General features: G+C 43.3%; 1 protein-coding gene across 1 annotated transcript in view; it reads left to right on the forward strand.

The window, feature by feature from the left end:
• Positions 1-2,824: 2,824 nt before the first annotated feature.
• Positions 2,825-14,344, forward strand: part of HTR2C (5-hydroxytryptamine receptor 2C) — a gene marked incomplete at both ends in the record, with an annotated part of 41,498 nt that continues 29,978 nt past the window's right edge. The window contains one exon of the mRNA XM_084269163.1: positions 2,825-3,209. Coding sequence (XP_084125289.1) covers positions 2,825-3,209 — 385 coding nt within the window. The remainder of the gene's footprint in view (positions 3,210-14,344) is intronic.

Below are 14,344 nucleotides of genomic sequence, written 5' to 3' on the forward strand. Positions count from 1 at the left end.
AATGGGACCAAGAATGGGCATCCTGCTGTCCGACCATGCCCAAACATGAGGACGTGAACTTTCTGCTCATGCTGACAAAGTAATACTGTGGCATGATCAGGAGTGTCCAAGAATCATGGAGAGAGTTTCTGGAGACCCAGAAATTTCCACTGGCTTTAATGGGGGTGTCCTGTACAGCAAAGCTCAGGAGACACGAAGTCTAGTGTCTCCTTCACTGTGGAAAGCTGATTTAGGTAAATGGTTAATTTTGTTCACAACTTTACTTTAGAAGCTTTGTTTTGAAATAATATACTCAGAAGTATTTTGAAACTTTCTAAAGAATTTTTTTTTAGACCAGCTAAGTTAGTAAAATAAATGGTCCAGTGACTACTCTCTAATTCATCTGCATGTGCAGCTGCAAAATTATTTTCTCTGCACATTGTGCAAAACTTCTTCCTAAATATGAGGTTTAGAGACCCTTTGGGAGTAATTAACTATAATGCAGAAGCAAATCTGGGTTCGTTGTACGCACTGCTCGTTTAAGAAATGTTATTGTGCATAAAGCCTATTAGTAAGTTTCCAAAACCTCCATGAATGTTAAACATTTTATTATAGGACTATGAGTGCTTCTTATTTTACATAAAATCTAATATAATCCCATGAATTACTCTTAGCTTTTGATCCCTGGATAGGAAATTGCTGTGTCATATGTATGCCAGTGTATTCAAGAGCTAAAATCTGTTTTTTATTTAGTTATTCATTTAATAGTGATAGAACAGCTCTCTTCCTGGGGGCTACAAAAAAAATTTAGGGCGGAATCACAGAATATTTTAGGTTGGAAGGGACCTTTAAAGGTCATCTAGTCCAACCCCCTTGCAGTAAGCAGAGACACCTTTAACTAGGTGAGATTGCTCAGAGCTTCATCGAGCCTGACCTTGAATTTCCAGGGATGGGGCTTCTATCATCTACCTGGGCAACTTGTGCCAGGGTCTCACCACCCTCACAGTAAAGAATTTCTTCCTCATGTCTAATCTAAATCTACCCTGCTCTAGTCTACATTGCCTCTCGTCCTGTCACTACATGCCCTTGCAAACCATCCCTCCCCAGCTTTACTGTAGGTCCCCTTCAGGTACTGGAAGGCCTATTAAGGTCCCCCTGAGGCTGAAGAGCCCCAACTCTGTCATCCTGTCTCTGCTCCAGCCCTTCAATCATTCCCATGGACTTCCTCTGGGCCTGCTCCAAGAGGTCTGTGTCTTTCTTGTATTGAGGGCTCCAGAGCTGGACACAGTACTCTGGTTGGGTCTCACCAGAGCAGAGTAGAAGGGGACAATTGCCTCTCTCAATATGCTCAACATAAGTTGCACACTTTTTATTTTATTCTACTTGCTGATCTGTTTCCATGCAATGTGTTTGAGGGGTTTTGATGTTCCATGAACAGTTTTCCTTCCGTGCTTTTAGTCCCCTGCTGTACATGGTGGTTAGGGTCCTGACTCCCATGCAATGGAAATGCAAAGCCGCTGTTTCCATCAGTTGTGTAGGATTGGCAGACAAAATGGTTGGGTTCCTGAGGATGGGTTTTAGCCAGTTTTGGGAATACATACCATTAGCCTCAGTGGGTGTTGGCATGTGCCTGAAGTTAAGAGTGTGTTTAATTTGCTGAATTGGGTCAATGGAGGCTAATGGACTCCTTCAGAGGCAGCAGCGTGATGCTTTCTGACCTGTATTAGATGAGCAGTCAGGGGACATAATCTGACTTACCCTCACTGTCAACTAATTTGTAAAGCAGCGCAAATCATGCAAGAGAGTCTGAGGAAATGTATCCTACTGACTGTGGGACGAGCATGCTGATATTTGTGTCCTGGGCAGCAGGTTGGTGGAACTGGGCTTGCTGGCCCAGCTATGTACTGGTGGTCAGTATGAAAGCACAGCGACACAAAAATGCATGAAGAGCAGAAATAACTGCTCAGCTCTAATGGAAGTTTGTCCTTTCTCTTCTTTTAACTGTTTGCTGTCTCTTTGTTTGAAGGGTTTGGCAGCGTATAATGTTACCTAATATATATATTGCATCTTATCCAACATTTATTTCCCAATAATAATGATGACTGTAGTTTGTTTATAGGAGAGTTAATCATTAACATCTGAGGGTTTTTTATAACACCTGCACTTTATCTCAAAATATGCAAAATATATCCAAAGACTTCCATTTAAGGTGATGGTTTACGCTGTGCTTTGGCTGCGCTGTCTGGATTGGTTGGAATTTTGTGCAATTACTATTTTACACAGCGACAGAGTATCTGTGAAGTGGCTATCAATTGAAACATATTTTGCTCTTCAGACTTGCTTTTGCAGGTTTCACAAAACATTTAATTAGTGATAATCAGCTTTTAACCAGCCAGAGCACACTGATGCGATTCTCTCCCCCATAATTGTAGGCATAGTCTGTACCCATAAGATAAATTACTTGCAGTCTGGAGAACATCCTAGCCAGCAGGAAGGGAGAGAATAAGAATGTCATTTGCATGGGGATGAAGATGATGTTGCATACACTGTGATTTCAGTGAAGAATGCACTTTTCCTTTCCTTTTCAGAATGGTGAACCTGGAAACCAGCTGGAGATTGCAAAGTCTCCTTTCCCTTGAGGTTGCTGGTCAGCAGTCATCTTCCATCACACCCAAGGAAACTAGAAGAGCTCCACGTTAGCTTCTGTAAAGTCTATTTCACTATGGAAGATCAAATAATTTTCTGGCTCAGGTTTTGTGAAGTTCGGCATCTGCCTTGGACTCGCAGTTTGGAAAAGAAATCATCTCTGAGGCACGGGTAAGAGACAGAGAAGCTAGTTCCAGCGATGAGCACTTTAAGTAGCACTGGAATATTACTCAGCTTAACGACCGTGTCTGTTACGCTGGATTTTAGTTTGCATGGTGGTCTGATGGCTTGGTCCTTAAGCAGCAATTTGACTCTGAATCAGAGTTTGCCTACATCTGATCCTCTTAATGCCTCTGAGAAGGGTGAAGTCTCTCGGATGTCTGTGAGGGAGAAGAACTGGCCGGCTCTCCTGATCCTGGTTGTCATCCTGCTGACCATTGGGGGGAACATATTGGTAATTATGGCTGTGTCCTTGGAGAAGAAGTTGCAGAATGCCACAAACTTCTTCCTGATGTCCTTGGCGGTGGCAGACATGTTGGTGGGTATCCTGGTCATGCCCGTGTCACTCATTGCAGTCCTGTATGGTAAGTGGCTTGCCTCCCTGTTTGACTATATGCTTTTGCAGGGAATCCCTCAATGCTACAGCAATCTGCCCAAATTTTCACCCATCGGTAGCTTGGGGAGTGTCATTGTGGACCTGGGTGTGGATCTGTGCTAAGGTTCACACCCTGCTGGGTGAGGGCAATGCTCTGCTGGGAGCAGAGTTTCCACACTGCTGGGGGTGACCCATGAAAGGTGCTGACATATTTTGTTTTGGTTTTTATTGCCAAAGCCACCCAGAAAAGCCACAAGAGTGAGTCAGCTTTTAACCTTTGGGTAGACTGCCCCAAAGTTAGCTAGGAAACAAGGCCTTAGGGAAAAGCCAAGGAATGTGTTTGCGACTGGTTGAACTTTAAGCCAGGTCAGAATCAGCCCTCGAGCTCCCGCTGATGTCAGTGGGATCTGAGCAATAGTGTGGTTAAGGAAGGAGGTTTGGACTAGTAGATTTGGCACTCAAATAAAAGCTTTTGCTCTTGGCGTTTATACCTGAACTTGCCTTACGCTTTCCAGGGGGTGATTTTGCCTTTCTGCTCCTCACTTCCCTGCTCTAACCAGAGAAGATTTCCTGTTTGCAAACAGTTCTGCATACAGGTGTAAGCAGGTGTTGCTCCCCAACCATTTTAGGGTTGGTCTGGTTGTGCTGAAGCCGAGCATTGCTCCTGCACTCAGGTGTAGAATCACTGTTTGCTCTGCAAAGGAGTAAAACTATCACACACATCCAACTTTCTCAATCGAGCCAGAATTGGAGCCTCAGACTACAAATCTGATTTTTTTCAGTGTGGTGCTGGGACTATTTACCCCTGGATATTACAAAGGAGCATTGAATTTGCCTCCTACCTCTGACCATCAAGTTTGCATACTCACATATCAATATAATTGTGTGTGTGTGTTTAATAGATAACACTTAATCATTCTTGAAGTCTGTTTTGGGATTTTCTTTGAAAAATATTTTAATATTGATATTTTTTGGGAAAAAAATAATGTCGTTTGCTTACAGATTTGATTAGTAATTGGTTTACTGTCCTGTAAAGTAAAATGTAGGGATATTTATGTGACTTCTTCCCTGGACTAAATGATTAAGTCAGACAGATTCATTTCTAAAACACATTGATCAAGCATACATAATTTCAAAGCTTATATAACTTGTCTACAGTGAGCTAAATCAATATGTGATTTAGGTACAGACCTAGCCGTTGAGATCTTATGCATAAAGCTTTTTATTTTGGGCTGTCAGAATAGTTCCACATCTAAATCTTCTTCGTATTACAACATGTGTATTTTATTTTTAGCATTTTACTCAGGTTCCCTGGAGCTTGAAAGGGAGACTATAAATACTAAATTATTTGATTGACCTGGACTTGCATAAATTCTGGGTTACCCAGTGACTCTAAAAAGGTGAATTTATAGAAGTGATCTGCTACATACATACTTTCTGAGTCTTTGGAAACTAATGGAAATGGATTTTCTGTTCTGCCTAGAAAATGATTACTTAAGGTCATTTAAAGGTGTAAACTATGCTGCATATTTAGAGACAAGTAAGTATCATTGATCTGAAGAGGAACTGTAATTATTCCTCTTTTCTACAAGAGCACAGCTACTATCTGTTGATGGCCTAAACACTTCTCTGCAGGCAAATGACACTAAATAGATTTTTAGAATTTATTTTTCCCAAAAAAAATACTATTTCAGAACAGAATGGAAAAATTGTGGAAATCCTGTGAGAAATGCGAATATCTGCTGTTATTTCAAGGAAGCCAGGAGGCTGCTGGAGCTGTGCTGGCACTGCTCCCTTGCTGGGCTGGACCAAAGCAGACATGTTGCCTTCAGGCTTTGTGAGGGGAAGAGGAAAAGCTCCACTTTGGGGAAAAAGAAGCCTCAGAGGTACTTGTGGACTGATTTGAATAGGATCCCTGTGAAATCACTTCTCTATGTTACTTAGGCTGTTAATCATAGAAATAAGGAGCTAGGCCTGTGGCACTGCAGCAGCAGGGAGAGAGGGTTGCCAGAGAGAGTGGGGAAAGTCTGTCCCCTCTCGCAAAAGGGGCCCTATGGGAAAGTGGGAAAGGGACTGTTCATCAGGGAGTGCAGTGATAGGACAAGAGGCAATAGCTTCAAGCTGAGAGGTTTAGATTAGATGTTAGGAAGAAATTTTTTACTATGAGGGTGGTGAGGCCCTGGCACAGATTGCACAGAGAGGTTGTGGAAGCCCCATCCCTGGTAGGGTTTAAGACCAAGTTGGATGATGCTTTGGACAACCTGATCTAGTGAAGTGATCTGTCCATGGCAGAGGGGTTGAAACTAGGTGATCTTTGAGGTCCTTTCCAACCCAAACCATTCTGTGATTCTATGACATAAACACTTGTTTTGCTACCCAGAAGCTAAAGGGCATGGACTAACTGGATATGTCTGAGAAACGATGAAAGAAAAAAGACTGAGGTTGTGTCAAGGGTATTGCTGCTCTTTACATCTTTTCTGGGCATCTAGAAAAGTCACTTAATATAGAAGACAAACAGGGCATGTCAACAATCTCAGCATTTGATGGTTCACGTAAATGAATGTGCATGCAAGAGCACCATTGAAAAGCAGGCTAAACCTGTCACTCATCACTACATGCAACATGAACCAAACACAGCTGTGTCTTCTCAGCTTCATATGTGCTGGAGTCACCAAGCTCTTCAGAGTCCTACTCCTATTTCAAGTTTTGGCAGGGAGGGAAGGCAGGTACCTGTATATTATACTCAGCTTGGGGGACCAGCTCTTACGGTAACATGTAGAAGCAGCTGGGAAAGGCTCTTAGCAGAGTTACAGCCTTAACAAATGCCCTTATTATAACTGGCAGCCTCGAGATCCATCACTTATTACTGGGTCTGTTTTATCTGGTGTCATAGGCAGCATCTCTGCACCATTGCACAAACCGATTCTGAGGACAAAATCTGGTCTATTCTGTAATAGGGGGTTTCTTGGCTTAATTTCCTTTGAGCTGTAGCTTTTGGAAAAATGGTTCTTCTTACAGCAGCCTGCAAGCTCTCTGGGTGCCACAGGGCCTGGTAGGACAGTGGACTTCTAAGAGCTAGAGGCCAGGAAATTCAAACATACACAAATGCTTTAGTAGGTTTTATATTCTGTTTGACATGGCAGCACACGAACTGGTATTAGTGATTAAGGGGACAAATACTCTCCTATCAGCAAAATTCCTCTGAGAGTAAGTGGGGTTTATGGCCACAGGCTATCAGGGAGAGCATTACTGCTTGGAGACATAAGTGTGAATGTTCAGTCCTTTTTCTTCTGTATATTTTACCCGGTGTGTTCTACATAGTGTTATGACACTGGGCTGCTTTAAAAGCTGCCATACGTTGTACAGAGAAATGTATACAATATATCCTCTCCAGATGTGTCAGCCACTTTTAATTGATTGGACAGGGACCTTAAAAAATATATATATATATATATTAAATGTGTGGTGAAATTGCTTTTAATTTCCACATCAGTTCTCAGCTTCCGTGATGAATTCTAGTTTGCAGAGTAGGTTCATTTCCCTACTTCTTGACTAATGAGGTAGATGAAGTAAATTTCAGTCCAAGCATAATCAGAAAATTGAATAGACACCTTCCACAAAGACTTCTGGTTTTCAGTGGTTTTCTGTTCTTAATTAAAAGAAGGAAAAATCAAGTTGTCAGTAAACTCAAGAATCTTATTACAAAGGAAGGGATGACAGGATGTATCATGCTAGATTTTTCACCAATTAGTCAGTGCTCTGATACATTTATCAATTAGTCTTTCTTAAATGTCTTGCACTAATCAATGACTTGCATTTCACAGCTTAGAATGTTTTCCATAGCATGCAGTTCCTAAAGAACTGAACAAATTGGTATGCTAATTAATAAACGTGTTTATGGGAGAGTAAATGAGAAATTAACACCATGTTCAATCTCAGTGGAGAAACTTCTGATTAGTTAAAAATACTGGTGTGATAGGGAGTCAGGTATTCTGCATGTCATGGAGCTTCTGACAACACAGGGAGATTGAGTCCTCAGCTCAGAGCAGTTTAGGGGCAAGTGGGTTTAGTGTTTATGGGCAAGAAAGAGAGGGCTGCTCTATACTACTAGACTACTCTCTACTGGGACTAGTGAAGGAACACAAGAGAATATCATCAGATGATCTGAGTGGAAATTGTACAAGATATTAGAAGTTCTTTATTATCATGATACAGGTTCACAGCTGTGGCCCACCAAGGGGCCAGCACACTCATCTGCAGCTCCAGGTGCCCAGAATTCCCTTTGAGTTTCAAAAAACCCTGTAATGCTGGTGGCCTGCACAGCTTCCAGGAAGGCTGGTATTAGATTCAGCATCCATTAGCCTCAACTGCTGGAGCAGCTTTACATCCAGATTATTGTTATTATTGATAATTATCATCATTATTATGTGGTGACAGAGATGTGCTGAGCACTTTCAGCAGACTTTGCTGTTTATTCCCCACACAGAGGGAAATGGGGAGGGGAGCAGAAAGAGCTGTCAAACAGCCTGTTCCACAGTCTCATTTCACCCAACCCTGCTTTGCTGTTCTAGGGTGGCACTTGCCATCAGCAGGGAACATCTTGCAGAGAGACCTGATCAGGCAAGACAAGAACAAGGTGTTGCTGAATAGGTTTATGGGCACAGTTGATACCCAAAAGTACAGATGGGAGGGTGCCTGGGGTGTTTGTACTGCAGATCTCCTCAGCAGTGCCAGGGCATGCTGCACACCAGGTATTTTCTGAAGCTGCAGCAAGGATCAACATGCTCCTTTAACAGCTGGGGCCATCTGCTCTGTCAATTTTTATTACTATTTTTTAATTTATTTTTTTTTTCCCTGGTGATTTCTAGTAGTGACTCTCAGGGCATGGGATAGTATTGACTGCTGCTAAGCAGCCACAAGCACCTGAACCCAAATGCTGTGTGGAAAGGATACAAGGAGTTGAATACAGGTTTTTTTGGTTCTGTATTCTCAAAAAGTGATGTTTCATATACTGGAGTTTCTTTAACTCTTTCAGTGTATCCGTGGTTGTGAGTTACACATCACTGCAGTCATTTATGTGTAAGGGACTGTATCAGTCCACCTGGATTAATTAACAGTCTTCCCCTTCTGACATAATTCTGGCTGAGTTTTTAGCTAGTTATTATCTAATCTGGTCACTGGCTTATGGCTGACATAGTGAACTGGTGAGATCACCCTGCATTATTTTAAAGTAACACGTTGTTATTAAAACCCATCAGTAATCTCCAACAATGGTAAACCCCAAACCCATGACCTGTGGACATGTTGTCCATGACCACTCATTGAACTGCTTTGCTGTTGTCCTCTCTGTACTGGGGCAGCATTGTTCCTCTGGTTCTGGTCTGCTGGATGTGCATTTACACACCTTGGGGTGGTCTGAGGGGTTCCCTTTCTTCTCCAGCTAGTTTAACTGTCTTTGCTGCTTCCAGTAGAAACTGCTGCTCGTGCACAGCTCTGCTAGCAATGAGGTCAGCTGAATTTTTTTAGGGTTCTGGAGCCCTCCAAGCCTGGCCAGTGGGTACAGTGGTACCTGGAGCCTGTGCTGGTGTCATGGCAGGGGAGAGCAGAAACACCATGCTGAGACAAGGAGCAAAAACAAGTGCAGTATCACCAAGGCTTCATCCCCAGAGAGCACCAGTAGCTTCTCTCAGCACAGTGGAAGCTCCTGGAGTTCTTCTAACATGAATATTTATCAACATTAGCATTTGGGCCCTCCTAGGGCTACACAGATAGTTTCTAAATGCTACTCTCAATACTGTAGTGAGGCTTTAAATATTTATATGATTGATAGTAAGTATTAACATGATTACTGTCAGGAGAAAGGAGAAATCTCACCTTGTTAAGATAATGCTCTTACAAATGATGTGAGAGGTACAGCACCTTCACTTTAAAGGAGCCGGTATGGAGCAGTATCTGCTCCTCCCATATGTGCTTGTTACCTCTAATCAGTGAGCTGGGATTGTGGGAAGGAGCAGAGGGAAAACAAGTTTCTTATGGCTTACAACCAGGATCCTTGGAGAGCAGCTGAAAGAGAATAGAAAGCAAAGTCAGAGGCTGGCATAAAAGCAGTGAAGACAAGGCAAACGCCTGCAGCAAAACCCTGGGGGTGAGAGTAAAAGCTGAAGGCTGCTAGCCCAGGCATGGTGTGAGCCAGTGCCAGCTGAGCCTCCCAGAGCTTTCTAAAGATCCACTGCTGCCCTGAGAGAAGTGTATTTCAGCAGCATTTATAAGGACATAATTTTTAGGTGTTCGAATGGTCCATAGACTGACACCCAGAGGCAAATGCTGCTGTTCTGAATGCCCACCCTGATGTCTCATGACAGGGTGATGCTCAGAGTGGGATCTGCTCTGCTGTGGGCAGGTGGACTCTGAGCTGGTCCAGGAGTCGTCGGGATGGCTGTAGGCACGGGAGGACGTGCTGCTGAGATGTGCTTCCCTTCGGACAACAGTGGGAATTATTTAAAATCTCTTAAAAAACCCAAACTACATAGTTACAGGGACCCTAAGGCTACCACCAGATGCATTGAAAATAAGAAAGAAAATAGAAAGATATAAATGGTTGCTGTTGGCTAAAATATAGATTAATGTCTTAATGAATTGAAAATCTTGTAGAATGACTCTGGAGTTCTTTTGAAGTTCCCCACAGCTTTCTTGTAACCTCAGCCAACCTAAATAATTCTGAGAAATCTAAAAGCACACTAGCTCATTGTTCACTCTCTTTCCAGTTTATTAAATACATTTAAAAAAATCTTTAATTCAGAGATTGAGTATCTGCTACAGAATTTCCTCCACATGAATAACTGCCTGCTGACATAATGTGACAAAGGGATTAAGTTGTGACATATCCATGTTGCTGTTGAGAAACAAGGCTCTGTATGGTGTGCTCTAAATCTGTGTAAAAGCTTCTTTTCTGCTGCCCAAGGTCTAAATTGTGCTTGGGGTGAGGGGAGGGGTTGGAATATAGCCTCTTTGATACTCTCCATATTCTGTTGAATATGGAGCCCTGTATGTAGGCAGTTAAATGTTAACTTGTGGGATTTTCCAGAGCCCCTGAAAATATTGTACCCTGTGATGACACTCTGTTTGATTGTGTTTGGACATGGCATTAGGACCCTACGTAGCTTTGGCTTGCACTGGTGGGAAACTGATGGCTTCTGATCAAGTGAGAGTCGAAAACCTGAAGTCAGCACAGGCGGTCAGGGCTGGTGAGGGTGATGATACCTGGCAAGAGGGGGGAGTGATGCTACATGTCCAAGTGATTACACATCATCACTTGTATTAGCATCAATGTCTTCCAAAACAATTTGAGTTGGATCCATTAGCTTTTAATTGTTATATGGCTTTGCTCCATACACATCAATTCTCATCTGAGATTATCCATACTTTGGTTTGGGCTTTTTATCTTGTTTATTTTGGCTTTGGTTACGTTTTTTATGTTGGACTTTTCACAGTAAAGACTAGAGGCCAGACTAGTGGGGAAAGTGACATCATCTGAGCAGTGCAAAGCATTTTGAAATAAAGACCAGAGTGCTCTGCAGTATTTCAGAGTTATTTTCTTGCTACTCTTATTGAGGCAGGATTGTTTTTTAGAATTGTCACAGGAATGTTAGCTTATTTGAGCCTTTTCTTATTCTTTTCTCTGATGCCTGCAGAAAGACTGTTGTCAGTTAGGAGGTTTAGTTTAATTATGTTAAAGCATTACTTTTGAGCTGGATTTGACTTCTGAAGTGTCACAGCCTGAAGTTGGATAGAACAAGAAAGGCTAAAGATTACACTTAGCTCTCTGGAAAGTAGCTTTGCATCACTTCTAATATCTGCAGGATCTATCTGTCTTCTAGGAAATTAAATTATAACAGACTTCAGCGTTTGACCTGCCATCACTTCTTTGTGAAGATGGTAATGTCCTTTATCAGTAACTGAGCTGTTTTTTTCTGCATGTGCTGCACTGGTATGGGCAGATTTAGAAAGCTTGTCACTTTTAATACAATAGCAATCAGTCCCGTAAAAATTCAGATGTTAGTAAAACCTTGGCTTGCATTGTAAATTCCTCCTAAAAAATTCTTTGGGGCGTATTTTCTGTATGGAAGCGCTTTTCTCTCTCTCAGGGCAAATCTGTCCCTTCCTTAGCAGGCCTCTGTGCAGCAACAGCAGCTGGTAAATGAGCAGCATTATCACGGTAAGCAGGATGTGACAGCCAGGAATATATTTCAGGCTATTGGGAGGGAGGGGAGCAGGCAGGGCTTGCTGGTAGTGCACCCCAAGTATCATCTGAAGTGTGTCTTTGGAGATCTTGTGCCTCATCAGAAAGGATCACAGGCAGCTCCTTGCATCAGTGATTCCTGTTGCATCTGTCTGGCAGGACCTTTTGGGTCTCTCCTCCGATGTGTGTGAGACCACACAGCCACACCAAACCCCAGCCCAGGCCACGGTGTCTGCTGTGTGCAATGTGTAGGGCCCAAAGTCAGAGCAAGTATTATGGGGTGACCAACAGTACCTATCCCTCAGTCTCCACGACAGTTTGGTGTGCCTGCACTGCCATCTGTTACCCAAGGCAGGGCAACTCACCTGGGTGTTAGCAACTGGCTCTAATGGCTGCACGAGTGTCCCTCCTGGGCTCTCCGCAAGGCTTCATTAACTCCAGTTTGCACATGAAGGTCACATTCCACAAGGTGTACTGCTCTGCACCTCTGAAAATGAGAGCTGTAACTCTTCATTAGGCACTCAGGAAATGAATGCTTTACTCAGTGCAGCTCCCTCCCTCCTGTACCTGCTCTGCTGGAGCTCATGAGAGCCCAGAGTGCCTGGTGCTGTGCACCACCTGATGCCTGTCCTTGCAGAAACATAGAGAGCAAGGACATCCCTCCTGCCACTGCTCTGGAGACCTGCAGCATCATGAGTGTGTGCCTCATGGCACATAAAACAGCTCAGAGTGCTGCTTTCTGATTTATTTTTTTTTTTAATTAAAATATGGTGCACTGCCAAAACTGAAAGCTCTGTAGATGACTCCAAGTCTATAGCACTTTTCCTAGGAAGCTGGGAGAGGAATGGAATTATTCTTGTTGCTGGTGAAGTATTTTTGCAGCACGTGGGAGTCCAAGTCCCCATTCTGCCAGCTTCATGATGATCTGTTGTGCAAAAATTAAAAATTTAGCCAATAACACGATCACTGGGGTGTATCAGGCTGTATTTCAAGCTGTAACGTAGAACTTCTGTATTGAAAAAATGTGTATTTTTAACATAACCCTATTCTTGCAAAAAAATCTTCAAAAGTTCTCATGTTTATTCTAACACTGGATGAAAGCACCTTTCCAAGCATGTACCCCTGCTGAGAAACTCAAATGCCATCCTTTGGTGTGCTTGAACAGCAAAAGCCACTCCAGTGCTATGAAGCTGTGGGTTCCAATTTGCAGGCATGGGCTGTGAACAGGGGACTCTCTGGAGCTGGTGGGTAACAGGAGCCAGTTTCTGTGATCAGCAAGTGCCTTCCTCCAAGAGGGGAGCTCATGGCATCCATCTCAACAGCATGAAGACAGCCACGTCTGAGCTCTCAGGGTGCACCAGCTCACTCATTACCTGTTCCCTGCAGCTGCCTTTGTCACTTGGGCACTGCATGTGGCAAGACGTCTTTTTTCAGGGGAAGGGCAGAGAAGCCCTTGCCTCAGGTCTCTGATCTTGCTTGCTGCACTGTTGAGCTCTGGATGATGTATCAAAGAATTTGCTGTTACAAAGAGTGTTTTCCAGAGAGTAAATTGACACCAGCCTTACGAGAGAGTTTGAATGGCACCTTTCTTACCCATTGTGGGTAGGGCATGGCAGTTTTGTGTCAGGTCTTTATCCCTAATTTCAGCTCAGCTGTAATCCATATTGTGGAGCATCAGTTTATGAGACTCTGAAGACTAATTTCTGCTGTCAGATACGGAGGCAGAACTGTTACTATTTAATTTTTTACCACCTGCCTCTTGTTATTTCTTCACCCTGTGCCACATGTATATCATCCAGCTCTGGCTTCAGCATGCTTCTTGATGCAGGCAGAGGTATTCTTTATTACCCTTGCTGTGTTCATTCCCATTGACAAGAGAATCTTGTCCAGATGTCAGCTTTAGGAGAAAACACAAGAGAACAATAAATGTTTCATATTTGTAAACATGGCTTTTTGCTTCTCCTAACCTCTTGCTGTTAAGCAACCAGCTACTTTGCCTACTGTGGGTTAATGGAGCCTTTAGTCTGTGATCTGTCGGAGATGATATTGCTGCAGATGGAGCTCAGGCTGCTCAGTCCAGCACCAATGAACACGGCTCAGAAACTTCCACTGTCTTCTATTTCTGGTAGCTTTCATGATGAGGTCTGATGATGGAAAAGGTTGCATGGCTGCTTTCTGTTGGCTCCTAGAGCATTTATCGATTGCACACCCTTTGAATCAGCTTGTGATAGATTTATTTAAACAGCAGCCTTCCAGAGATGTTGAGGGAAACATAGAGCCCCTGGGTATGGAGTCAAGAGCAGGGTGTGTGGCAGTGGGCTGTGTGAGCATCTCAGCCTAGCAGTGACAGGTCAGGTGTGAGCAGTCTTGGTACATTACAGCACTGTCAGGCTAGGAGCTACTCTTGGCCTCTTTCAGGAAAAGGTGCTTGTGGCCCTGATTTTAACAGATTGTGAGGGATGCTGCAGACGCTCATCGTTTGCCCCCTGGGTCTGACAGACCCAGACACTTTTGCAGAGTGGCCTGAATAAAATCAGTCCTGTTAATCTGGAAAATGCTGCATGGATGCATGAATCTGTAATTCTGAGATTAAAGACCCATCAAGTAGAAAAGATGTCATATTTTTATTTTCCCTGAAACAAGAATGCTAAGGAACACCCTAGATTTTACTTTCTAAATGTGTCACTGCCTCCTTTGCTTTGAGGTAGGTAAGATTGTGCTTACAGGTGGACCTAGGGAATGGCTTTGCACAAATGCACTAGGGGACATCCTGACCATGCTAAAGTCAGGGACAACATTGGCAGCAAGTTCATAAAGACTAGGGCTTTTGCTGGGACACTCCTCTGCATCCTCCAACCCTCTTTACACTTCTCCCACCTGGTCAT

This window comes from Gallinula chloropus (assembly GCF_964237585.1).
Source record: "Gallinula chloropus genome assembly, chromosome: 11".
NCBI lineage: Eukaryota > Metazoa > Chordata > Aves > Gruiformes > Rallidae > Gallinula > Gallinula chloropus.